We start from the raw sequence: 27,637 nt of genomic DNA on the forward strand, positions 1-27,637 counted from the left end.
GGGTCTATATAAAAGAGACTTCAGATACAGTATTAGGGGACCACTAAGGTCTATATAAAAGAGACTTCAGATACAGTATTAGGGGACCACTAAGGTCTATATAAAAGAGACTTCAGATACAGTATTAGGGGACCACTAAGGTCTATATAAAAGACACTTCAGATACAGTATTAGGGGACCACTAAGGTCTATATAAAAGAGACTTCAGATACAGTATTAGGGGACCACTAAGGCCTATATAAAAGAGACTTCAGATACAGTATTAGGGGACCACTAAGGTCTATATAAAAGAGACTTCACATGTGAACCTGCGGAGGCGCTGCTGAGCGGAAGCAGCAGCGAACCGGAAGCAGATGCGCCGTCTCCATCTCGCTTCTTCTGTTTTTTTTTGTTTTCATTGATTTGAAACATGGCGTCTGAAGGAGAGGCGGGCAGTGCTGCTACAATCGAACCGGAGACCGGAGACGGGTATGTGTCCTTCATGCAAGAGCTGTATCATTGCTACAAATATGAAGCCCATGATTCAGATATTCTGTGAGAATATAAGCCACATTTACGCTCTTGTTTGAGCCATAAACGCTGTTTAGCTAGCACACCGGCTAGCTATCGTTAGCGCTCCCCAGACTCACCGAGTGAACCAAATAACAGTTACACTTTAGCTGCTCTTTATTAAGACATAACACAACATATCTGACCGTTTAATGTTACCCTGTCTGCCGGCTAACGTATAAAGTCTACTGGGCATAAGTTGAGACTTGGTATGCATTCATATGTCCTTCTAATAATCTTGTATTTATGTAAACCCCATAACGTTACGCCAGACTCCCTTTGAATAATGTCCATTTTAGTGAACACCATGTATTTCTGATAAGGAGAAGTAGTAGGTGGTGGAAGAAGTATTCAGATTATTAACTTATGTAAATGTAGTAATAATGCAGCTGGTAAAGTTGGAGATAATTTGATTACTTTAGCTATATACTGCTAAGTAGCCAAATATCTAATAACACATCCACATTTATTAGTTGATAATGATATTTTCATCTGAATCTTTAAAGTAACTAAAGGTATCTAACACATGTAGTCGAGTAATAAAATAAATATTTCCTCAGAAATGTAACGTTAATGTAGTAAAAGTAGAAAGTGGCTGATAATGTACTTATAAGTACAATACTTGAGTAAATGTAAAAATAAATGACAATGGCAGGTGAGCACAGAAGAGTTGACATTTTTTTATTTAACTTTTATTCATCCAGGGTAAGTCTATTTGAGAACAAATTTTCATTTGCAACTACGACCTGATCACATTCCCCCAGTTCCACATTCATACCTGGAAGCTGCCCAGTACAACCACAGTCTGATCTGCTGGTTAAGGGCCTTGCTCAAGGGCACCTCAGTGGTGGTAATGAGGGAGGGACAAGAGCCTCATTTAATTTAATTATATGTATTATGTATATATTAGTTCACTTTCACCCACCCAGATTCTATCCTGTCAGTCTGGGAATTGAACCGACAACCTCCTGGTCACAAGCTCGCTTCTTTAACTTTTAGGCCACCACTGCCCTGTAAAATTACATATATACCATATATATATGTGTAACAACAACACACACACAAACACACACACACACATATATATATATATATATATATATATAAATTTAAAGTTAATGTTTCAAAAAAAGAAGATTGAATACAGTTGTACAAAGCAAATCAACTGAAAAAGTGTGACTCAAAATAGAGAATGGTTAAGAAAGGATGCTAACAGCTGTGGAAAAATAAGAACTTTGTACAAGTAATGGGTGGGTAATACACACACACAAATATATATATATATATATATATATATATATATATATATATATATATATATATATATATATATATATATATATATATATATATATATATATATATATATATATATATATACACATATACACATACACACACACACACACGTAGATAGGGCAGCGGTATCAATGTATATACATATCTATGTGGGTAATAAGTTAGTGAATTTGCTCTGTTAATTAGAAAAAGAAGTGTAGTTTTATATTTTGTCAGTTTTTTTTTTTTTTAACCAGTTAATATGAATTTAAAACTATAGTGCGTAGTTTCTGTTGCCCCCATGAGGAATTCTAAGTTATGACAACAACACTATCGGCGCATCCACAGTCTTCTGTGATCGTGATCAAGTTACGCACTAAAGCTTTAAAACCTTTACAGGTTTGGCTTAATATCTGAGGAGTCTTTCTGTTGACTTTCAGGGATGTTGCATTTGGGGAACTACCCACTAGCATGGATACGGAATCATCCAACGGCAAAGAGGGAATGGTAAAATTCTGAAATCTTTTTATTGTTCTGACTTTTTTTAATTTTGTCTTTTCTTTTATTGCTTGTGACCGCATGTTGTCTGTCCGTGGCTTTGCTATAAGTCATGATACAGATTAGGGCTGCTCGATTATGGAAAAAAATATAATCACCATTACTTTGGTCAATACTGAAATCACGATAATTTAACACGATTGCTCGTTGACTTCTGGAAAGATGTTGCAATTATTGAACTTAAAAAAATTTAAACAAATCAACATTAAAAAAACACATACATCTGTGAAATTTGCCTTAATACTTTTCCTACTTAAACTTTATTTTTTCATTCAGAACACGAGAGAAAATAAGAGTTTACTTGCAAAACGTAATGAGCTAAATAATAGTTTTTCTCGATTATTCTGTTTTTGTGATCGCTGCGAGCCGAAATCATAATCACGATTACATTTCGATTAATTGCACAGCCCCAATACAGATGCTGCTATTGTTTTAGTTCTGAGCAGACTTTGTGTGTTCCAGGAAACGGCCGGCGAGGGCTCCGAGGCTGCGGACGCGCTGACTGGATCCGGAGACGAGGAGAGCGGCAGGCAGCTGGGAGAAGTGGAGCTGCAGTGTGCTTTGTGTATGAAGTGGTTCACCGCAGACACATTTGGCATCGACACTGCGTACGTGGCAGCTCCACAACTATACTGATTAGTAGAGGTGTTGAAATTAATCAAATAATTGATGCATGGAATCGTGGACGTGGACGATGCTGCATCGATAATCGGCCGGCTCATAATCAATTATTTCTGTTTACATTTTAATGTAGGCCTAACAACATTTCTGTTTACATATTCTGGTATGTGTTTTGCACATTCAGGAAGTGCCATGTGCTCAGTGCTGTATAGTTTTATGTGTCCAATTTATTTAGTTTTAGAGCACTGCAGAATGTTTGGTTTTTGAAGCTTGAAAAACTACGAATTAAACATCCTACATGGCTTTAATAGAAACATTTATTTGACGCATCGAGACATCGAATTGAATCGCTGACATGATAATCGTAATTGAATCGGGAGATCAGTGAAGATTCCCACCTCTACTGATTTAGTTTCCAGGATTCAATCCTCTTTCTCCTCCTCTACAGGACCTGTCTTCCCTTCATGACTAATTACGTGTTCCACTGCAACGTGTGCCATCACAGCGGCAACACCTACTTCCTCAGGAAACAAGCAAGTAGGTGTTGTGTGTAGGGCTGTAGCTATTCCAAATGTTGCCGCACAATTAATTGTCACAGAAATAATTGCGATTAACAATAATAACGTAATTGTCTCTTTCAGTCAAATACAAATATTTCTGTCTTTATTACCTTTTCAAACAAATTAATGTTTTTGAGAGAACTCCAGGATACATCTGTTGGTATTTTTATTTTATTTTTGGGACGGCTGAAATGTGACTCCGCTGCCTGCTTGTCGGTTAATGGTTAGAACTGACAAGCTAAACGTTGTACAATTAGAACGGACCCACCGCGGTGACATTTTTGGTGGAGCTGGTCGTTTAATAGTTGACTCGGAAGAAAGCGAACGTTTTGACAATAAACTCCATCAACACAACAATACGTGGAGTTCAACTGGACAGGCCCAACGAACTCTGAATAGTTCTACTTGTTAGGGCGTTTTCACAACTGTGGTTTGTTTGCTTTGCTCCGAATCAATTGGTGAGGTAGTAAACTCGGAGCGATTTGCCCTCGGTCGGTTTGGTTTGGTTTCACACCTGGAAAAATCCAAGTGTACCAAAATACGTCATTACAAATCAGGCAAGAACGTCCAGCCCTCTTATTGGTCAGATATGTCTGGGGGAGGGAGCAAGAAAGTAAATACAGGAAGAAGGGCCTGTGTTCTGGTCTAGTGGTCAAACCAGCTCATTTCATTAAAATGATCAGACATTGTTTGGCGAGAGACGTTACTACGTCTGCTCTGGTCACCGAGTCTTCGCTCTGCTCTGCTAGCATCTGGCTCCAATTTTAGCGGCAGTTGGTTCGACCACGAAGATACGAGTGACAGACGGCGAGCTTGACCGCAGTCTATTTCTGTGATAGAAACACTGCAAGCTGCTACAGTTTGCTGCTCTGCTGCATCACAGACTGCTGAACACACCTGACTACAGGAGACACTAGCTCAGACTGGAGGACACACCTGACTACAGGAGACACTAGCTCAGACTGGAGGACACACCTGACTACAGGAGACATCAGCTCAGACTGGAGGACACAACTGACTACAGGAGACACTAGCTCAGACTGGAGGACACACCTGACTACAGGAGACACTAGCTCAGACTGGAGGACACACCTGACTACAGGAGACACTAGCTCAGACTGGAGGACACAACTGACTACAGGAGACACTAGCTCAGACTGGAGGACACACCTGACTACAGGAGACATCAGCTCAGACTGGAGGACACATGACTACAGGACTCAGGACTGGAGGACACACCTGACTACAGGAGACACTAGCTCAGACTGGAGGACACAACTGACTACAGGAGACACTAGCTCAGACTGGAGGACACAACTGACTACAGGAGACACTAGCTCAGACTGGAGGACACACTTGACTACAGGAGACATCAGCTCAGACTGGAGGACACACCTGACTACAGGAGACACTAGCTCAGACTGGAGGACACACCTGACTACAGGAGACATCAGCTCAGACTTGCAGAGTACATATTAGTTGGTGCGATTCGAGTACGGATCACGTTCTCACCACAAACGAACTGCTCCAGAGTTGGATTGAAAGCGTACCGAGACCACCTCTTCCAGCAGGTCTCGTGGCTTGAAGGCTGTCAGTGTGAAATGCCCTAAAACTGCAATGTGAGCGGTAGCCAACGGGGTGCATCGTGTCGGCTGGATAATTTAAAAGGCAACCGTGACAACATTCTGCGTCTGCCCTATTTCTGATACCGTGGCGGCAGAAATTCTCCCATGGCGGGCCGCCACTACAAAATCAACATAGAGGAACCACTGTTGTATCCCTAGTTCTGTGTGTTACAAACAACCTAAAATGGCGGCGGCGTAAACTTTGTGACACTTGCCATCAACATTTGTAGCCTTTAACAAACCCGTTTCTGTCTCTTGTGTCTCAGACCTGAAGGAGATGTGTCTCACAGCGCTGGCAAACCTGACGTGGCGGTCCAGAACACAAGACGAGCACCCAAAGACCATGTTCTCCAAAGACAAGGTGCGCTAAACGTGCTTTCACAAAACTTTTATCGGCCCTCTAAAGCAATTTCATGCAAGTAAACGTGATGTGGAGCTTTTCAAATAAACTAGGCTTGACTTTCCGTAAAGATGATGTCACAAAGACGGAGCCCAAAATTTTGCACATAGCATAAATAAATTCATGCAATTCTTACTATTATTATTTTAAATTACTAAAATAAGTGTTGGCCTACCGGAAATCAATTTGAATTCATAATGCAGGCACAATTAAAATGAATGTTAAAGGGGTTATAGAATGATTATATAGAGTATTTCACACTGTTCCTTATGGTCTCCTAATGGGGTATGTAACATTGGTTGGGCTGAAAATGGCCTGGTTAATATTTTATTGGCCCTCATGCATCTCTTTGTTTTGGCCCTATTTGTAACAAGAGCTTTTCTTCCAAATATGGTATGCTCGTGAATATTTAGATGAGCTGCGCGCTGATTGGTTGAGCGAATTGCCATACGCAGACATTAGAGATGCGCGCTGATTGGTTGAGCGAATCCCCAATACACACACATTAAAGAAGCGACAGAATCTCATATTCCAGACACTGCAATGTTTCGTTACCAAATTCACTTCTGAGACTTTTTTTATGTGAGAAATCAACTATATAAAGCTCAAATATGGGCCGTTTTACCAAAATTTATGGCTAATTGCAAATATGGTAAGACGTATGGTAAGTGTCGGACTTCAGCGGCGGTGCTGCTGCCTCGCCGCCCGGCCTGCTTTCCTTCACAGACCCCTGCCTGCTGTGAGCTCCGTTAGGCTGGCTGCCCTGACAGACCTCCAGGGCCTGTAACTCCCCTCTTCCTGCTAGCTAAATGGCCCGTTGTGTGAGAGTGAGAGCGCGGTCAGCGAGCTTGTTACACCAGCAATCTCTTACCACATGTTACACACAATGTCACGCCACTTAGCTATCTAAATGTCTTATAAAGCTAACAACGGTGTCTGATTTCAAGTTAATTAATATTTGTGAAGTTTAGCTAGGTGTTTCGTTAGCTGCGACTGTCACTTCAATCCTATCTATGTGTAGCTACAAATCACGGATAGTTAGCTTCATTTTTGGTCGTAATTCGAGTATATTTACAGTTTGAATTTCGTCACGCCACTTACACAACATCTAACTAAATGTCTTATAAAGCTAACAACTGTGTCCGATTTCAAGTTAATGAATATTTGTGAGCTGTAAGGGTTTCGTTAGCTGCGACTGTCCCTACAATCCTAGCTATGTGTACAAGATTGAGGCTAGTTAGCTTCATTTTTGGTCGTAATTCCGAGTATATTTACAGTTTGAATTTCGTCACGCCAGTTATACAACATCTAACTAAATGTCTTATAAAGCTAACAACGGTGTCCGATTTCAAGTTAATGAATGTTTGTGAATTCCAGAGGAATTCTAAGAGGAGGTAGCTAGCTCCATCCAGCCGCAGGCTCTATCAATGAGACTCGCGGGCAAGAGGCGTTTATTTCCCCAATCGTTTGTTTAAATAACTCAACACATTATAATTACACATTAAAAGATTTACTGAAACCTGTGGTAAGAGATTGCTGGTGTAACAAGCTCGCTGACCGTGCTCTCACTCACACACACACCGGGCATTTATCTAGCAGGAAGAGGGGAGTTTCAGGCCCTGGAGCTCTGTCAGAGCAGGGGCATTTAGTTGTCTATTACCCCAAGAGACGGTGACTTTGCGCGGGTATGGAGTGCTGTGGGCTGCCAGTCGTGACGGAGCTCCAAGTACCTCATAGCAGGTCGGGGTGTGTGAAGGAAGGCAGGCTGGGCGGCGAGGCAGCAACACAGGCAGCACCGGCGCTGAACTCCAACACACAGTCGGACAAAATTTGCAATTAGCCATCCATTTTCGTAAAGTGGCCCATATTTGAGCTTTACATAGTTGATTTCTCGCATAAAAAAAGTTTCAGAAGTGAATTTTGTAATGGAATAGCAGAGATCTGCGTGACCTAGCTAGATTCAGAAGACTACCTGATCTCAGGTCAGTTGTGTAGCCTATGTAAATGTTGTGACCGTTCTCTTAATACACCCATGGGCTGACAAAGGTTCCGTTTTTTTGCAAGGGGGGGTAAGCTTCGCTTCAGAACGCGAACCTCCGATGGCGCCATTTTGTTGCTACAAAGTGATCACCTCTTGTTAGCATTACACTGTCCGCCATTTTTTTTTTTTACGTCACTTGACTGCAAATAACTTTACATCTGAAGCGTTTAAAGACTCTATTTGTCCATTATTTATTTCTAAAGTAACACGACAATGTATAAAAGGCTCCATTACCTTGTACCTCACGTAATAGCTCCGTAGCAGACGTTTTTGTAAAAATAAGCTAACGATTGTGTCATAACCACGAGACTTACTGTTGCACAGTAGAGGAATTACCGTATAGTACAGGAGAAGCTCACAGGCAGTTTGGACTTCCATTAGCTGTTTAGGTTTAATTACTAATGTTAACTAGCATGTTAGTGATCAGTAATTAGCCTGTGTCTATGTTATCTCCTTACATATACCTACACTCTCCGTCTCTGTAAGATTGGGAATGATTGAGATTTCTCTCGGCACAGCTACCAGAAGACTTCACACTTTCAGACAGGTTGCTCACGTCACATCTACGTTGTCTCTGTCAGTTGGAGGCTGCGCAGTAAAGCTAGTGATCACCGGAAAAGTGCTTCTAATAGCTGTCACTGGTCTCCGTCCAGAGCAACGGGGTCTATTGGTCCATTATATACTGTCTATTGGTTTTTGGGAGGTTGACGTCAACTTCCAGGTTTGTTGAGATTCGCCCGTTTTCAGCGACAGTTTCAAAATATGAGATTTTCATAGTAAAGGGGTGTCAGTGGGACTTTGAGCTTCTATGTACAGTACAGGCCAAAAGTTTGGAACAACTTCTCATTCAATGCGTTTCCTTTTTATTTTCATGACTATTTACATTGTAGATTCTCACTGAAGGCATCAAAACTATGAATGAACACATATGGAATTATGTACTTTCTAAAATAAAGAAAACGCATTGAATGAGAAGGTGTGTCCAAACTTTTGGCCTGTACTGTATGTCCTATTTACCCACCGAACTGTCGTTATTCAACTATGACAGGGTGAAATCAGTTTTGCATTCTATCACACCTTTAAATAAATATACACCTAGATTTAAGATCATTGTCTAATATACTGATAATCCATGTAACGTAGTATAAGTTCTGATTTTAAGTAACTGGTACTATATCCATATGTGTGTCGCATTATCATTGTGTGTGTGTGTGTGTGTGTGTGTGTGTGTGTGTGTGTGTGTGTGAGAGAGTAATCGAGAATGTTGCTGAGGTCAACCAAGTATTTGTCAGTCTTTGATTTCTCTCTGCAGGATATCATACCATTCATTGACAAGTACTGGGAGTGCATGACGACCCGTCAGAGACCTGGGAAGCTTACCTGGCCCAACAACATTGTGAAGACAATGGTAATGTTGTGTTGTACAGTGTGGGGAAACGGAGTACCCGATTCACAGAGAAATCTAAAAGATGCTTTGAATCCTTCATATGAAAACAAGTCTATGTTGAAGCAGCCAATAGAGAGGCAAAGTCCTTCCGCTTCCGGTGGACCCCCATGGGATCTGATTTCAGAAGAAACTATGTCCGGTAAGTAAACGGGGAGAGACAGATAATTATCTGATCCCGTTTGAATTGAGCCAAGAATTACTCTATTACTATTAAAAGTTTGAAGAAGATTTATTTATTTTAGGACAATGCACATTAATCAACATTTCTGTAAATGCGCCAGTGTTAGCCAGTCGGCTAATTTTCAACTGTAGTGCATGCATGTTTTTATGGTGGGAAGAAACCCATGCAAGCACAGGGAGAACATGCAAACTCCACACAGAAAGGCCTGTGGAACCAGGTAGGTAGGTAGGTAGATGATAGATGGATAGATGGATGGATGGATGGATGAATAGATAAAATGGAACAAAGTTAAATAAACAGAACACAGACAAAGGCAACTAGAATAAATATGAATTAAAGCCAAATTTATCCAAATTATCTCAAATAGTAAGTGTTTAAAAAGTGACCTTTTAAACTCTTTTAATGTAAGTTAGCAGCATAAAACGGATTGTGCAAAACAACGATTCTAGTGTCTACAGCTCTTGGGAAGAAGCTGTTTTTCAGCCGATTTGTTTTACATTTTATTGCTCTGTACCTTGTCCGGGAGGGGAGGGGAGAGAACAGGCAGGGTCCAGGGTGGGATGGGTCCTCTACTATACAGCTGGCTTTTTTTTCAGTCGGCCAGCATATATGTCCTAGCCATGTCTTTTCTGAAATAAGGTCCCAGGCGGTCCACTGGAAGGGGAGGGACTTCGCCTCTCTGTAGGAACGAATGTAGTGTCTCCCATCGTGTTGAATCTCCTCCAGCTGCTGTTTCATCGCAGCCGCCAACTTTAAGGAGAACATCTACATATGGAGCAAAATAATATGCCAATATCACGGTTATTATGTTAGTTTTGTAATGGTACTTGTGGTTATTTTCCAGAGTAAAGAGCGAGATGTGTTTCTGGTGAAGGAACACCCTGACCCCGGCAGTAAAGACCCAGAGGAGGAGTACCCCAAATTCGGCCTGTTGGACCAGGTATTCATCCCTCTGCTGTAGTACAGTATATAGGAAGGGGCTTTGGGCTGCAGAACTTTTTTTTTTTTTATATTAGGGCTTTCAATCCATTCAAATATTGTGTCCATGGTTATACTTGTTATACATTAATCACACATCTTTATCTGTTTTAAATGTACTTTAATAGAGATATTTTTCAAGTTTTTTTTAATGTTCTTATCAACATAGGAGTGGACAAATATGCTTTCTTATTATTGCAACAATCCAAAACAATAACAAATACCTCCTAGAATATTTTCCAGAATCACATACACTATACACTATAACCCACTTTACACTCTGAAAGGTTAAAGCTTTAGTGCATAACTTTTTTTGATATTAATGAACGTCCGTTACATTCAAGCCGTTGACAAATGAGTTGATATAAAGCTAATTGAGACTTAACATGAATCCAACATATTATATTAGCAAGCAAAAAATCCCCATTGCTAACTGGCCCATAGGTAAGGTAGTCTCTAAGGCCACGCACATACACGGTTCACTGGGCTAAATGTACAGTATGTTTAACATTCAAACATGATTTATAAAATCATGGCAACAATTAGTAGGCTATTTCAATAGCTTAGTATCCTATGCAAAAAACGTATAAAGGCTTTAGGTGGCCCTACACGTTACTGTAGGCCCAGTTCATTATGCAACTTCATTTTATACAATATATGGAGTAGGGGGTCCCTGCTCCATCTCTCTTTTAGTTAAGGGGTTCTTGGCTAAAAAAACAACAACCGTTGAAGACCCCTGATCTAAAGTCTAATTTCAGTCGCTGTTACTTTTCTGTAGGACCTGGGAACCATTGGACCGTCCTACGACGCGCAGAAACAGACCACTGCTGCTCCCACTGCTGCTGGGCTCAACGGTAAGCATAGAAAAACTCAGTCTGAACTGAAAAAATCCATATACAGTACAGTCCAAAAGTTTGGACACACCTTCTAATTCAATGTGTTTCTTTATTTTCATGACTATTTACATTGTAGATTCTCACTGAAGGCATCAAAACTATGAATGAACACATATGGAATTATGTACTTAACAAAAAAGTGTGAAATAACTGAAAACATGTCTTATATTTTAGATTCTTCAAAGTAGCCACCCTTTGCTTTTTTGATAACTCTGCAAACCCTTGGTGTTCTCTCAATGAGCTTCATGAGGTAGTCACCTGAAATGGTTTTACCTTCACAGGTGTGCTTTGTCAGGGTTAATTAGTGGATTTTTTTCCCTTATTAATAAAAAAGCAAAGGGTGGCTACTTTGAAGAATCTAAAATATAAGACATGTTTTCAGTTATTTCACACCTTTTTGTTAAGTACATAATTCCATATGTGTTCATTCATAGTTTTGATGCCTTCAGTGAGAATCTACAATGTAAATAGTCATGAAAATAAAAAGGAAACTCATTGAATGAGAAGGTGTGTCCAAACTTTTGGCCTGTACTGTACATTTGACCTGTAACACAGATAAAAAAAAATGAAGTTGCACCATTCAGTATCAAAAGAGGGGCTGGGATGTATCACATCACTGGCCACTTTAAACTCCCCCGAAGCTGAGAGTGAGACGTACTAAATGTGGTGACCATGGCGATTTTGTGCATTGTGTTCCAGGTGGATCTTCTTTCTCAGGTGACTATGTGGTATTTTGGCCTCTGGAGCTGATGCGTGTGCTTTATGTGTCCTGTAACCCTCTGGATAGAAGTTGGCCCTGAGGTTTCTCAATGAGCATCTCGTGGGCAACTTCATCCACGTCCAGTTTTAACCCCCCCCTCTCTGTGTGCTCTCTGCATCCGTTTGGTTCTGCTCCTGCTTCTCTCCCTAAAGCTTTGCCTCCTTTAAGGGCTGGGCGATATGGAGGAAATCAGATATTACGATTTTCTCGACCAAAACGCCTCCATGTCGATATTGCGGCGATATTGTAGGGTTGGCTATTGGTGCTTTTACTAAATATTGTACCAATGAGTTTTTCGGTAATAACTTAATGACCGAGTGGTTAAAGGCAAATAAAAGAACAGCTAGAACCGTCTGGGAAGTTCAGAAAATGGCATCATTTTACCGTAAAGCAGCCTGTAAAACCAGGGAAAGACTGGCACACTTTTGCCATATTATGATGTAACAATATCCAAAATTATATTGTCCCAGATATCGATATAATATCGATATATTGCCCAGCCCTACCTCCTTTTTGATCGGTGAACATACCCTTCCTCGTTTCTGGCTTGCTGCTTATAGGTTCTGAAATTGAAAATAAAAAATCTCCTCACTGAATGACACTCAGTACCGCAACATATGTGATATCGGAGTGCTTTTCTTGATTTGCTATTGGCTTTCTTCCAATGCTAATTAGCCTTACCCTCGCTCTTCCTTCTCCTTCATTCATAATGTTCGGGTCAGATCCATTGGCCACATGCTAATTGAATTATTTTAGGTATGAGTTTAAAGTAAAAGTGCAAAACTAGTCCTGAGACTTCCCTTTGCCTGCTGTCTGTAGTTGGTAAGCATAATTGTAATTTTGGAGATTATGAAGTGAGTTGAAAAAACCACCAGGAATCCCATTTTAAAAATAGCTTCACATTACGTTAATGCATTTGTTTAAACGGGACAGTTAGTCAGACAATAGCTCAATAACCGAAGACTGTCTCTCCGATGTATGTGGAACTACTTTCTTTACCACATGAATATGTTTAGTGGAATATCTTCGGGTGTTAATATCTGAGCTAGCTGACTCATCGTGGTTTTACGTACAAAATAAAGAAACCGACACAATCATTAGAGCCTTAAAAATGAAAAATATAAGTGCTGTTTTGTGCAGCCAGTGCTTTTCTTTTGTGAGTTATTGCTAAACACGTACCGATTGATTAGTCCTTTTTTTTGTGTGAAGGAATAACAGCATTTTTTTTCTTGGTGCCTACTTCATATTTACGATGCCACATTCCCCTGGGAGGAAGTAAAGAATCTGATCCCATCATCTGGTCGCCTAACGTCAGTGTTTGTTAGCAAGAGAACGATGTTGGTCACGTTGAAGAGGCTGATAGCCACGCTGACTAATCCCTGTGTGTGTGTGTGTGTGTGTGTGTGTGTGTGTGTGTGTGTGTGTGTGTGTGTGTGTGTGTGTGTGTGTGTGTGTGTGTGTGTGTGTGTGTGTGTGTGTGTGTGTGTGTGTGCGTGCGCGCGCCGGAGTGTAATCTGTCTTGTGTTGTTTTGAAGGTGCTTTGGCCCCTGGCCCAGGAAAAGGAAGAGGGGCCAAACGCAAGCAGCAGCAGCAACAGGAGGGCACTGCTGCAGGAGCTACTAAGAGAACCCGAAGGTATAGACCCAATCACAATGTTTGTTTCTACAATAACGTCCGGGCATAAAACTGTCCCTGTGTGTGTAACAAGCATAGTGTGTGCACACTGTGCGCAAGCCTAGGTGCATTTTACTGATTTGCTGTTAAACTAAAAATTAAATGCTGCGTTATTGACTTTAGACCATGTTTTTGTTGGTCAATGGCGCGATCGCTTCCCGCTGCCTCAAGATAGCAATACTCCCAGAATGCACCTCTTTTCTTTGGATTTTTTTCTTACAAGCATAGTGTAGACAGTGTTTCTCAAATGGCAGTACTTTGGAGGACTGCAGGGGGTACGTGTCTTCCTAGCGGTAATTTGGAGTACTGCAGGGGGTATGTGAGATTTCTTTTAATGTTCCTTCAAAACATATCAGTCGTGCAAAAGTAATTATACACTATAGTTATAAATGGATTTAGTTATTGTAAACATTTAAAGGTCCCATGGCATGAAAATGTCACTTTATGAGGTTTTTTAACATTAATATGAGTTCCCCCAGCCTGCCTATGGTCCCCCAGTGGCTAGAAATGATGATAGGTGTAAACCGAGCCCTGGGTATCCTATTCTGCCTTTGAGAAAATGAAAGCTCAGATGGACCAATCCGGAATCTTCTCCTTATGAGGTCATAAGGAGCAAGGTTACCTCCCCTTTCTCTGCTTTGCCCCCCCAGAGAATTTGGCCCACCCATGAGAGAGAGTGAGAGAGACATCATGGCTTTCAAACAAGCAAAGTGGCAGTTGGTCAGATACAGCATTAGGAGACCACTAAGGTTTATATAAAAGAGACTTCAGATACAGTATTAGGGGACCACTAAGGTCTATATAAAAGAGACTTCAGATACAGTATTAGGGGACCACTAAGGTCTATATAAAAGAGACTTCAGATACAGTATTAGGGGACCACTAAGGTCTATATAAAAGAGACTTCAGATACAGTATTAGGGGACCACTAAGGCCTATATAAAAGAGACTTCAGATACAGTATTAGGGGACCACTAAGGTCTATATAAAAGAGACTTCAGATACAGTATTAGGGGACCACTAAGGTCTATATAAAAGAGACTTCAGATACAGTATTAGGGGACCACTAAGGTCTATATAAAAGAGACTTCAGATACAGTATTAGGGGACCACTAAGGTCTATATAAAAGAGACTTCAGATACAGCATTAGGAGACCACTAAGGTTTATATAAAAGAGGTTTCAGATACAGTATTAGGGGACCACTAAGGTCTATATAAAAGAGACTTCAGATACAGCATTAGGAGACCACTAAGGTTTATATAAAAGAGGTTTCAGATACAGTATTAGGGGACCACTAAGGTCTATATAAAAGAGGCTTCAGATACAGCATTAGGAGACCACTAAGGTTTATATAAAAGAGGTTTCAGATACAGTATTAGGGGACCACTAAGGTCTATATAAAAGAGACTTCAGATACAGTATTAGGGGACCACTAAGGTCTATATAAAAGAGACTTCAGATACAGTATTAGGGGACCACTAAGGTCTATATAAAAGAGACTTCAGAGACAGTATTAGGGGACCACTAAGGCCTATATAAAAGAGACTTCAGATACAGTATTAGGGGACCACTAAGGTCTATATAAAAGAGACTTCAGATACAGTATTAGGGGACCACTAAGGTCTATATAAAAGAGACTTCAGATACAGTATTAGGGGACCACTAAGGTCTATATAAAAGAGAGGTCTTCAGATACAGTATTAGGGGACCACTAAGGTCTATATAAAAGAGACTTCAGATACAGTATTAGGGGACCACTAAGGTCTATATAAAAGAGACTTCAGATACAGTATTAGGGGACCACTAAGGTCTATATAAAAGAGACTTCAGAAACAGTATTAGGGGACCACTAAGGTCTATATAAAAGAGACTTCAGATACAGTATTAGGGGACCACTAAGGCCTATATAAAAGAGACTTCAGATACAGTATTAGGGGACCACTAAGGTCTATATAAAAGAGACTTCAGATACAGTATTAGGGGACCACTAAGGTCTATATAAAAGAGACTTCAGATACAGTATTAGGGGACCACTAAGGTTTATATAAAAGAGGTTTCAGATACAGTATTAGGGGACCACTAAGGTCTATATAAAAGAGGCTTCAGATACAGCATTAGGAGACCACTAAGGTTTATATAAAAGAGGTTTCAGATACAGTATTAGGGGACCACTAAGGTCTATATAAAAGAGACTTCAGATACAGTATTAGGGGACCACTAAGGTCTATATAAAAGAGACTTCAGATACAGTATTAGGGGACCACTAAGGTCTATATAAAAGAGACTTCAGATACAGTATTAGGGGGACCACTAAGGCCTATATAAAAGAGACTTCAGATACAGTATTAGGGGACCACTAAGGTCTATATAAAAGAGACTTCAGATACAGTATTAGGGGACCACTAAGGTCTATATAAAAGAGACTTCAGATACAGTATTAGGGGACCACTAAGGTCTATATAAAAGAGACTTCAGATACAGTATTAGGGGACCACTAAGGTCTATATAAAAGAGACTTCAGATACAGTATTAGGGGACCACTAAGGTCTATATAAAAGAGACTTCAGAAACAGTATTAGGGGACCACTAAGGTCTATATAAAAGAGACTTCAGATACAGTATTAGGGGACCACTAAGGTCTATATAAAAGAGACTTCAGATACAGTATTAGGGGACCACTAAGGTCTATATAAAAGAGACTTCAGATACAGTATTAGGGGACCACTAAGGTCTATATAAAAGAGACTTCAGATACAGTATTAGGGGACCACTAAGGTCTATATAAAAGAGACTTCAGATACAGTATTAGGGGACCACTAAGGTCTATATAAAAGAGACTTCAGATACAGTATTAGGGGACCACTAAGGTCTATATAAAAGAGACTTCAGATACAGTATTAGGGGACCACTAAGGTCTATATAAAAGAGACTTCAGAAACAGTATTAGGGGACCACTAAGGTCTATATAAAAGAGACTTCAGATACAGTATTAGGGGACCACTAAGGTCTATATAAAAGAGACTTCAGATACAGTATTAGGGGACCACTAAGTTCTATATAAAAGAGACTTCAGAAACAGTATTAGGGGACCACTAAGGTCTATATAAAAGAGACTTCAGATACAGTATTAGGGGACCACTAAGGTCTATATAAAAGAGACTTCAGATACAGTATTAGGGGACCACTAAGGTCTATATAAGAGACTTCAGATACAGTATTAGGGGACCACTAAGGTCTATATAAAAGAGACTTCAGATACAGTATTAGGGGACCACTAAGGTCTATATAAAAGAGACTTCAGATACAGTATTAGGGGACCACTAAGGTCTATATAAAAGCATCCAAAGAGCACCATGTCATGGCACCTTTTAAAGTATAGCATGTGAGTGTTTCAGTTTAAGTGCCTCTTTTTAAAGCAAGGCATTGTTTGTCTACCAAAATAGTTTTGTGCAGTTTAGCCCGGTGGTACTAACATATTTCAAATTGGGTCCATTATTGGAAAAGGTTTGAGAACCACTGGTATAGTGTATCACCAGAGTCTTCCTTTTTAAATAAACGACGAATCAAATCAAACGTGTGCTCCTCTTCCTCCCTCGTGGCAGCGATCCCCTGTTCTCGGCCCAGCGCCTTCCTCCTCACGGTTACCCGCTGGAGCACCCATTCAACAAAGACGGGTACCGCTACATCCTGGCCGAGCCAGATCCTCACGCTCCAGACCCGGAGAAGCTTGAACTGGACTGCTGGGCCGGCAAACCCATCCCTGGGGATCTGTACAGGGCCTGTCTGTATGAGAGGGTGCTGCTGGCTTTACATGACAGAGGTACTGAAAAGTCCAAACTCAGAAAAATAACCCAATTATCTCTATTAATTATGTTTTCACACTATGTAAAGAAATAAATTAATTATCAAGTGGCGCAATAAACCCATTGCGAAAGACACTCAGATATTTTTGGTTAGTTGAAGGAAAATATCAGTAGAAAACTGCACTTTAAAATGTAACTCATTCATTTTGTATTATTCAATGTTCAATTTGTTCCATAAAATCTTTTTGAAATGATTTCCTTTCATTAGTTTTAAATCCAACACGCAATTTGTTGAATTTTAGCAGAATACTGAAAGCAGCAGAACTGAGTATACTTCGATATCTGTTATAAGTTATTGCAGGTAATAATGTTATCGCGATATTCAACAACGATGTCGCATATTTTCCTCCTGTCGTACAGCCCTAATGTGTGTTTGTGTTGCAGCGCCGCAGCTGAAGATCTCGGACGACCGTCTGACGGTGACCGGGGAGAAGGGCTACTCCATGGTGCGAGCCTCCCACGGGATCCGGAAGGGCTCCTGGTACTTTGAGGTTACCGTTGAGGAAATGCCTCCAGAGACGGCCGCCAGGCTCGGCTGGTCGCAACCGCTCGGTCAGTGGGGCTTCCTTCTCGTTTTTTTTTGTTGTTGGCAAATTTCTTTCAAGTTTTTTCATCTGTGAAAAGCGGTGAGATTAAGGGGCTTTCAGACTGATCTCATGAAGTGGCGTATGTACGACACGCCACTTCGTATGCCATTTAGGCGTGTTATCAAGATGCATAATCGCTTTTTAGCGTGTTTATCTAGGCAAATCGCCCGCCATTGACCCACATTACGAGTGAATTTCCACCAAAGCGAGTAGTATAAAGTAGTGATGTTCCGATACCGATACTGGTATCGGTATCTGGTACTGATACTGGTATCGGTATCGGCTCCGATACTGCCTAAAACGCTGGTATCGGTATCGGGAAGTACTGGAGTTTATGCACCGATCCGGTACCATGTAATAAAGCCCTAAAGAAAATCTACATTAAAAGTAGTTTATTTATGTTCTTTTTCCGTTATAACTGACTGTCAAACTGGAGAATAAAAGAAAGTTCTGGGGCATTCAAGGTTTGTGTTTGTTCATGTTTCACAAAGAGTTTAACCTGAGCCAGACTGACAACAAAAATAGAAATCACATCGCACCCGTACAGGAATAGTAGTATACAGCTGTTATACATCATATCACATCCATACAGGTATAGTAGTATACAGCTGTTAAAACATAATGAAATATATGACACTCTGGTATCGGATCGGTACTCGGTATCGGCCGACACGCAAGTTCAGGTATCGGAATCGGTATCGGGAAGCAAAAAAGTGGTATCGGGCCATCTCTAGTATAAAGGGACGTAGGACCACATAAGGAGGATGGGTAAAACGCAGGACTTTCACCAAGGAGAGCCGGGATCGCGATTTTCAGTTTTTTTTTTTTTTTTTTTTTTAAGCCTTTAAGTTTCTTTCCTAAACCCAACCGTTTATTGTTTTCCTAAGCGTGTTTTTGTCATTTTTTTTCCCGTGTTTTTGGCGCTTTTTTGTGTTACTAAAGCCTTTCCCTGTGTTCTTTAACCCTTTTTTCTTTTTTTTTTACACGCGTGACGTTCTCGCGATAGTACGTCACGTTCTCGCATACCCACGTGGTGGGTATGTTTACATTTGCTGTATACAGCGTAGACATACAAGTGGATAGCTGAAAACTTACTTACAGGCAGCACGGTGGCTCAGTGGTTAGCACTTCTGACTCACAGCAAGAAGGTTCTGGGTTCGAACCCAGGTCATCTTAGGCCTTTCTGTGTGGAGTTTGAGTTTGCGTGGGTTTCCTCCGGGTGCTCCGGTTTCTTCCAACCATAAAGACATGCATGCTAGGCAACTAGGACTACAGTTGAAAATTAGCCGACTGGCTAACATTGGCGCATTTACAGAAATGTTCATTAATGTGCATTTTCATAAAAAAATAAAATTAAAATGCGTACAGATACAGCTTTAGGAAAGTGGCGTGTATGTTTACGCCACGTTAGGGGCTTTTCACACCTACCTCGTTTTGGTCCGGACTTCCTGACTTTTCAGTTTGGTCCGGAACCAAAATTCCAGGTGTGAAACTTCCACCGGACCACGGTCAGGACCCAATGGTTGAAATCCAAAAGAGGCAGTCTCGCTCTGGATCATACTGAACCACGGTCCGGTTTGTTTCTAGTGTTAAAACATTTTTTTGGATGGTCCGGACATAACTGCAGTGTGAAACCAAAACTTACTGGATCAAATGCAAAAACATCAGCCTTGGATTGGACCTTGGTTCGGACTTTCGGGTGGGAAAGTCCCCTAAAAAAAAAAATTCCATTTTTATTTTCATTTGTGAAAAGCGGCGAGATAAAAAAAATAAAATAAAAATCAGGCACATTTTTTCAGCTTTTTCCTGCTTCCAACATTAGCTACATGATTGCTGGATATAAGCCAGACACTGTCGTATGATGTTGCTGTGAGCTGTAGCCTACATTCACCACTTCTAAACCGAGGCAGAACATAACCTAATCTCGGAGATCATTCCTTCACAGCGCTGTGCAACGCGAGAAAATTAAGTCTTCTGCTAACTTACAAAACTATTGTCGCCAAAATACCCCCACGAATCAAATCCCTTACTTTACCGTCAGCCGTCAAGCCACTAAACCTAACACCTCTGCTGAAGTGTTTAATTTGTTAACTATCATACGACACAAGACAACGTCTCTCTCTCTCTCTATCTCTATCTCTCTCTCTCTATCTCTATACACACACACACACACACACACACACACACACACACACACACACACACACACACACACACTCACTCACTAACAGTCTGGTGGTTGATTAAAGCAGACAGGTGCACCACTACCCCATGTTGTGTTCTAAATAGGACATGACTAAGTAGTCATGTTTTCTTCCAGGAGAGTGTTAATTTCTTCATGCTCTCTAAACACAAGCGACCCATATATTGTGTGCTAGCTTACTGTTACGTGTTTCTTTTTGCTAGATATGTATTGTGATCAGGCCCAATCTGCCGTTATCCCGGTGTAAAAAAAAACACTTATTTATTCTTAAGGCCTGGCAGCATATTTTTCTTGAAATTTTTTTTTCTAGATGTTTTTTTCCTTTTTTATGTCGCAGGAAACCTGCAGGCACCTCTGGGTTACGACAAGTTCAGCTACTCGTGGCGCAGCAAGAAGGGCACGCGGTTCCACCAGTCGATAGGGAAGCATTACTCCTCTAGCTACGGTCAGGGAGACACGCTGGGCTTCTTCATCGAGCTGCCCGACGCCACGGAGACTGCCAAGGCTCTGCCGGACACCTACAAGGACAAGGTAACACCCGACACGCAATGAGAACTACCCGGACTCAGCACGCTGCTTTAGGCCGCGTTCGGACTGCTTTCTTTGGCGGACACGGCAAAAACACACTGTAGGTCTTTCTATCGATTTTGAATGGGTGTAGTGCGTTTTTAGGCTGCGGCTGGGTTGGTACCGGGCTCTTTTGGAGAAACGCAACCCCACGTCAAGCTGCGATGGCCAATCATGTAACCAGACCTCAGACTTGTCGGTGTGTTTTGCGGCAGTGTGAGAGTCCTGTACAGGATACAGGAAACATCGCTGCCACAAGAACGTTTTAAAACGCCAAACACAAGCACTGGACTGCCCGGGAGTTTGTGTAACAGCTGAATGTTTCCTGCAACAACAAAGCACTCGCTACTAGGGCTGTCCCAAACGATTACTTTTTAAACGATTTAATCTGGCGATTATTTTTTTCCGATGAGTCGACTAATCTAACGACTAATTTTTCAATTAATTTTTCAATCAGCGATTATTTTCCCATTTTTGCTCAGTTATTAACAATTTGCACAAAACAAATTTCAATAAGGTTCAAATCTCTATTTATTAAAATTGTTTGCAGTGCAACCTGAAGCCAGATGTAGTTATCAATCAACCACAAAATAAAGTCACTTTCAGCAGTGAAATAAAAACTTTAAGTAAACCGAGCAAGTGCAGAAAGAGTGGAGTATGAGAGATTAACCTGTATTTGCTTGTTTTAACAGTCGGTAAAATAATGAATAAGCTCTTGTTTAACATCGAAGCTCTTCTCCCTTTAATTTAACTTTTAATAATTAGTATCTTAAAGACTGGTTAAGCACTGTAGGGAGGAGAAGTTGGACAGTTTTTTTTTTGTCTCGTTCCAGTGATTGGCACACCTGGGTGATGGCGTCTGATATGCGTTAGCATGTTAAATGTATTTCCACTCACATACCCGACAACTGCTGAACAACGCCGACGCACAGTCCTCGTCTTATCCACCACTCTCTCGCATTGGGGGGGGCGGGGGGTTAAAAAACACAACAGGACGTCACTCAAACGGGCCGTTGTTTTGACCCCTCCCCGGCAACCTGCGGCAAATTGCTGCATCACCTTTTTTGGTCTGAATGCCCACATATTCTGATATACTAAATCTGCTCTTTTCAGGCACTAATCAAGTTCAAGAGCTACCTGTACTTTGAGGAAAAGGACTATGTCGACAAAGCAGAGAAAAGCCTGAAGTCGATGAGCTCCAGCAAAGTGAGAAGTCCTCTTTAGAAATAAAATCGAGTCAGAAGCCCTGGCGCTGTTTGCTGCCGTTAACGCGTAGGTCCCGTTTGTTTTTGTTTCTTTTTCCAGATGATATTCTATAAAAACGGAGTGAGCCAAGGTGTAGCCTTTGAAAACCTGTTTGAAGGCATGTACTTCCCCGCCATCTCACTCTACAAGAGCTGCACGGTCAGTACGCGTCTTGTGTTGGCGAGTTTTCAGCCGCTGCTTAGTTGATCTTTTTTAAGTTTGCTAAACTTTACCCTCTCTCTCTCTCTCTCTCTCTCTCTCTCTCTCTCTCTCTCTCTCTCTCTCTCTCTCTCTCTCTCTCTCTCTCTCTCTCTCTCTCTCTCTCTCTCCTTCTCTCCTTTCAGGTGTCTGTTAACTTTGGGCCGCATTTCAAACACCCTCCAAAGGATCTGAAGTACCAGCCGGTGAGAGCTTCAGTAATCCGAATCCAAATTGACTTTATAAAGCACATTTAAAAACACCAGTTGACCCAAAGTGCTGTACAATCGGAGAATAAAAATACATAGAAAGAACACAAAAACCGCACAGGGTTGTCGTCCTCCTGAGTTTGGGGGCTACAACGGCAAGGCACAGTCAAGTCAATTTATTTATTGAGCACTTTTAAAACCAACCTAGGCTGAACAAAGTGCTGTACAAAGTTATGTTTTAAAAACAATATAAAATTATAGACACAATGAACATCATACAAACAACACACTTCTATACAATTGTCCCTAAACTAAATCATACGCCAAAGAATAAAAATGTGTTTTTAAGACGAGATTAAAGATCTCGGTAGGAGATCTGATATGAATGGGAAGTTTGTTCCAGAGTCTGGGGGCCACAACGTAGAAGGCACGATCCCTCTTTGTTTTCATCCCAGACTGTGGAAGAGCTAATATAAAAGCAACTGATTAGACCATCTTAGGTTCCTGGAGGAGTGGTGTAGGATAAGGAGATCAGCAATATAGAAAGGGGCCAATCCATGTAATTCCTCAAAAACAAGTAACGTTACCTTAAAAGGGATTCTATATTTGACCGGTAACCAGTGAAGAGAAGCCAATATCGGGGAGATGTGATCCCTCCTTCTGGTACCAGTCAACAATCTAGCAGACGCATTCTGGACGAGCTGCAGGCGTGGTAAAGATGACTGGCAAATCCCAGAATACAAGGAAGACGAGACGGAATAAGATAACAGTACATACAGTAATAACAGTCTCCAAGTCCTTACAACAGAAGGAAGGATTTTAGTTTAGCAATAGTCCCGAGATGAAAGTCTGCCCGGTGCTTCAGGACCACAAGGAGAATAAGGGCCCAATTTCCACGGTCTAAGCGCACAGGGTGAAGCGTCTGGAGCAGGTGTGTTTAGGGCGTGTCCAAATCCACTTTTGCTAGTTTAATGGCGGACAAAAAAGGGTCTGTGCACCTGATCCTGGTTCTAAATGGTTGTACTTAGTTATCTTCATTAATTCAGAGGTGTGTTTTGGGCGTAACATGCAATCAACCAATCAGAGATCATCTCCCATTCCCTTTAAAAGCCAGGCGCGTTTGGACCTTGGAGCATTGCTGTTATGATGGAGGATTTGCACTGTAATATTTTTAGTTTTTGTAGTCTTCTGCGTGTGTGTGTGTAACAAGCATAGTGTGTGCGTGGTGTGCACGAGCCTAGGAGCATTTTACTAATGCTCTGTTAAAATAACAATGAAATGCTGCGTTAGACCAGGTTTTTGTTGGTCAATGGCGCGATCACTTCCCCGCTGCCTCAAGATAGCAATATACCCAGAATGCACCTGAACACACCTCCCTGTAAGACCAGCACGCCCAGAATGCACCTGAACACACCTCCCTGTAAGACCAGCACGCCCAGAATGCACCTGAACACACCTCCCTGTAAGACGGGCACGCCCCCCCAGAATGCACCTGAACACACCTCCCTGTAAGACCAGCACGCCCAGAATGCACCTGAACACACCTCCCTGTAACACCAGCACGCCCATGGGCGCACAGATGGGCGCTGGACGGGAAATTGACAACTGCGTCTGTCTTAAACTAGCAAAGACACTTGCGTCTGGCTTTGCGCCCTTAGAGTTACATCCTTACAGACTTCACGCTAAAGTCCACTGAGCTGTTTGTTTGATCAATCTTCTTTGTGTTTTTTGTTCTCTTCTTTTCTCCTCCCTCTCAGATGAGCGACATGGGCTGGGGAGCTGTGATCGAACACACGCTGGCTGACATGCTGTACCACGTGGAGACGGACGTGGACGGACGACGCAGCCCTCCGTACGAAGGATGAACACGGCTCGAATTCAGTACGCCCTCGCACCCCCCCAGTCAAAAACATCTTCAGACAGTAAAAATAAAAGCACCACACGCTGCAGCAAACTGTCACTCAAAGAAACCGTGGCTGATTTCCTCCCTTGCGGTTTTAAGTTTTGCAAGACGGGAAGTTAAAACGTAAAAAAAAAAAATACGCTGTTAAAAAATGATTCCACCAAGATAATAACGGTAATGATAATAATCAACTTACTTTTGGTGCTCCGCTTTAAGAAATATCAACATTTTGAAGTTGTAGTCTTGCTGTAGAGAGATCTCAGCAGGGCATCCTGTTGAACAGCTGATGTTCTGCATGTTGTTGCAGCCAAACAGACCCACTTCCATGTGTCGCACACCTTCTGTAGACAAGAGCCCGTCCTGCAGTCTTTGGTGCGTTCAGTTTTTTTTTTTTTTTCTGCTAATTTTGTTTGTTTTAAAATGTGTGTCAGTTACTTACTGTTTTATACTCTGGGTAGATAAATAAAAATGAAATGCTACATGGAAAAAGTTGAGCTCATTAATGAATTCAGATGGAGATAATGCAGATAAATTAGTGCTCTGCATTTCCTTCACTGGCACACATCTTGCATCTTTTTCCATAGCTTGCAGATATTCTGCGTAAGCTCACCTTTGGGGATACTGTGTGTTTACCAAGATGCCAAATACAAGAGGTGCATCTCATGACCCTTAAATTGTCTAGGATTGGACATCGAGAACCGATTCCTACTTGGAATCGTTTCAAAAGTTTTATTTCCAGTTTGCGGAAAATATTTTTCAATACTCATCTGGATTGAAGCAGCAAACATTCAGTGTAAGAATAAAAAAATGACATAACATTATTTAGAATACGTTTATTTGATTCACAGCTGCTACATGTGGTGTTTTGACCTCGACAAACCAACTGCATTTTACCGCAAACTTTCGACTAGTTAACTTTCTAAAGCGGGCGCAATGCCTTGGTTGGTAAGAGTCGGCTCGGTGATTGTGAACGTGTGATTGTGTAAAGGTGTTCACGAGATAGATACCAACCTCTTGTGAACTTGTGAATTTGACCAGCCGTCTTCTCTCCTTGATGGAGACAGACGCTGTGTGCACGGTGGGCTCGATGGTGTTTTAAGCCCCCAACGTCTCCTTACAGGCAGCTAACCCTCGCCTTAACCCTAACGATAACCATAGACAGTATATAAACGACTATAACCTAGGGCCGGGAAAAAAAATCGATTTGATTTAAAAATCGAGTTGGTAGGTCAAATCGATTCATATTTTCAAAAAAATAGATTTTTTTTAATCCAAATACAGTATAAATAATTTGGATGTTTAACAATCTTTGTTGCACACTGCACAGTGACCTTTCACTTAGAGAAAGGGTTTGCCTTTGCAATTTTGTTTATGTTGATGCACTTTAATTAAATACGATAAATATATATTTTTAAAATATATTTACAGTTCGCAGCTCGTTTAAATGGAAGGGGGGAATCGAATCGTAAATCGAGTTTTTTATAAAAAAATCGTAGATTATTTTAGGGAAACAAATCGCCCAGCTCTACTATAACCATTGCCGAGCTGCCTGGAAGACGACATTGGGGGCTAAAAACACCAAAGTGTGTGTGTGTGTGTGTGTGTGTGTGTGTGTGTGTGTGTGAGTGAGAGTGTGAGAGTGTGAGTGTCTCGCAAGTGACAGAGAGCCGGAGGAGAGCAGGGAAAGGAAGTGCAGAAGAACGTGTTTTAAATAGCGTTTAAAAAAAAAAATATATTTAATATCAAAAGCCAATGTGCGGCGGCCGGCGCACCGCCACGCATTAGTCTACGTGTGGGAAACACTGGAACCATTTTAACTCCACCCCTCAACGAATCAGAATCGAGAAGAACCGGAATCGAAAGGAAGAATCAGAATTGTTCAAATCCAAACCATGCCCAACCCTAAAATTGCCTCCTCGACTCCTCCACTTGCCTCCCTTCCTCGCATCTTATTCCCTCTCAACGGGAGAGACGCAAAGAAATCATGAAAGGAAAGAGAGAGAGATGAGACGTCCTTTCCTCCTGTAGCATCACATGAATACGTCAGCTGTTTGGGCGGAGTTAGCGACTCCTTCAGCTGCACGGCTTCCAGGAAGGCTGCTCTCGTGTACCCTCGCTCATGGCTCCTCGATGATCCCTCCTCGATGCTCGCTCCTCGGGGCCAAAATAAGACCTTTTAGAGACGGCCTTCACCGAGGAGGGACGGCACTTCCAGCGGTTATGACATGCACCTAAGATGTACCGTTTTTTCGACACAGAAGTCATCCATGCCGGCCTTTTTACTGGCGTGCTGTGACCCCCTACTGGTGATCGCCAGTAACTGCTAATGGACGATATGAAAATACAAACCAATCGCCCACCCCTAATCTGTGTGAACATGAATTGTAAAAGGGTTTTATCTTTTTTATTTGTGATGTTTTAGGGGCCCCAAAAAAGGTGAATAAGGTGAATTTTTATAAAGAAGGAAAAGCAAAAAGTCAAATAAACCAAACTTAATATTTCGTAGCAGAAATATCTGCCTTTCCTATCTGTTCATTTAATCTGAATAACACTCTGGCTAGATTTAAAAAGAAGAAAAAAGAAAACCGATTTAGTTAGCCATTTCAGCTAAAACAGTGCAACTGGTGAAATTAGTTTTAATGCCGTGAAGTAGCGTCACACTGTGTGACGTGCTACTAAATTCAAGTACTTAACAAAACGTCACAGACGTAATCAGATTTTAAAAATGCATATGTCGCTGCCTGTTATACATGGTTGTGTTTTTTCTTTTTTCATCTAAAAAGAAATAAAAAAGCAAGTGCTTATATAGTCAGTCCTTCCAGAAAAATGCGGATTTTTTTTTGTGATTGTTGCCGGCAAAAATCCTTGATTATGCGGCACATTTTCTTAAAAAAAGCTGATGGAATATGCAGGATATTTATGCAATTTTATGTGATGAAATTGCAGGAACTTGCAAAAACTTTGGTTTGATAAAAAAGTGATTCCCCCGTCCTCAGTGGGTGGTGCTGACCAGGCCGGACTTTGTGTAGCTTTCAGGGGAAATCAAGTTCTGTTTGCTTTCGTCCAACCCATCTGAAGTGTGCTGTTGGAGGAAAGAAATATTCAGCCGTCACATGACAACACACACACACTTTTAGAAACGGTAAGCCAGTGGTGGATAGGAGAAGGGCTGGGTGCCGAATTCATTTCTTTTTAGGCGCCGACCAAATTGCTTCTAAAGTATCGAGTATCAAAAATGCCTCGTCATCCAAAACCCAATTACAATTCCCTAAGGAGTAAATCTCATCAGGGT

The 27,637-nt window shown here is 41.3% G+C and overlaps 2 protein-coding genes across 3 annotated transcripts in view; one reads left to right on the forward strand and one right to left on the reverse strand.

Moving 5' to 3' along the window:
* The first annotated feature begins 343 nt into the window (after positions 1-343).
* On the forward strand, positions 344-24,964 carry ash2l (ash2 like, histone lysine methyltransferase complex subunit). 2 transcript variants are annotated; one of them, XM_028601502.1, is made up of 17 exons: positions 344-468; positions 2,268-2,334; positions 2,848-2,993; positions 3,455-3,543; positions 5,458-5,552; positions 8,945-9,040; positions 10,105-10,200; positions 11,017-11,092; positions 11,834-11,851; positions 13,430-13,529; positions 17,173-17,390; positions 17,818-17,985; positions 20,561-20,754; positions 21,904-21,996; positions 22,096-22,194; positions 22,380-22,439; positions 24,200-24,964. In XM_028601502.1, the coding sequence occupies exons 1-17, from the start codon at positions 410-412 to the stop codon at positions 24,305-24,307; spliced, it is 1,782 nt and encodes a 593-aa protein (XP_028457303.1). In that variant the 5' UTR covers positions 344-409; the 3' UTR covers positions 24,308-24,964. The 2 variants fall into 2 exon arrangements, with proteins under 2 accessions (XP_028457303.1, XP_028457304.1); XM_028601503.1 differs by lacking the exon at positions 11,834-11,851.
* Positions 24,965-27,337: 2,373 nt separating this feature from the next.
* grk5 (G protein-coupled receptor kinase 5) overlaps positions 27,338-27,637 on the reverse strand; it is a 25,131-nt gene continuing 24,831 nt past the window's right edge. The window contains exon 16 of the mRNA XM_028600880.1: positions 27,338-27,427. Within this exon, the coding sequence (XP_028456681.1) occupies positions 27,338-27,427 (90 nt within the window). The remainder of the gene's footprint in view (positions 27,428-27,637) is intronic.

This window comes from Perca flavescens, chromosome 16, assembly GCF_004354835.1.
Source record: "Perca flavescens isolate YP-PL-M2 chromosome 16, PFLA_1.0, whole genome shotgun sequence".
In the NCBI taxonomy this organism is placed as follows: domain Eukaryota; kingdom Metazoa; phylum Chordata; class Actinopteri; order Perciformes; family Percidae; genus Perca; species Perca flavescens.

Bases quoted from the DNA above. Each gene is read 5' to 3' on its own strand.
- ash2l (XM_028601502.1), top strand. From the start codon at position 410: ATGGCGTCTGAAGGAGAGGCGGGCAGTGCTGCTACAATCGAACCGGAG. The intron at 9,041-10,104 runs GTAATGTTGTGT...GTTATTTTCCAG, and splicing joins ACAACATTGTGAAGACAATG to AGTAAAGAGCGAGATGTGTT. The intron at 17,391-17,817 runs GTACTGAAAAGT...TTTGTGTTGCAG, and splicing joins GCTGGCTTTACATGACAGAG to CGCCGCAGCTGAAGATCTCG.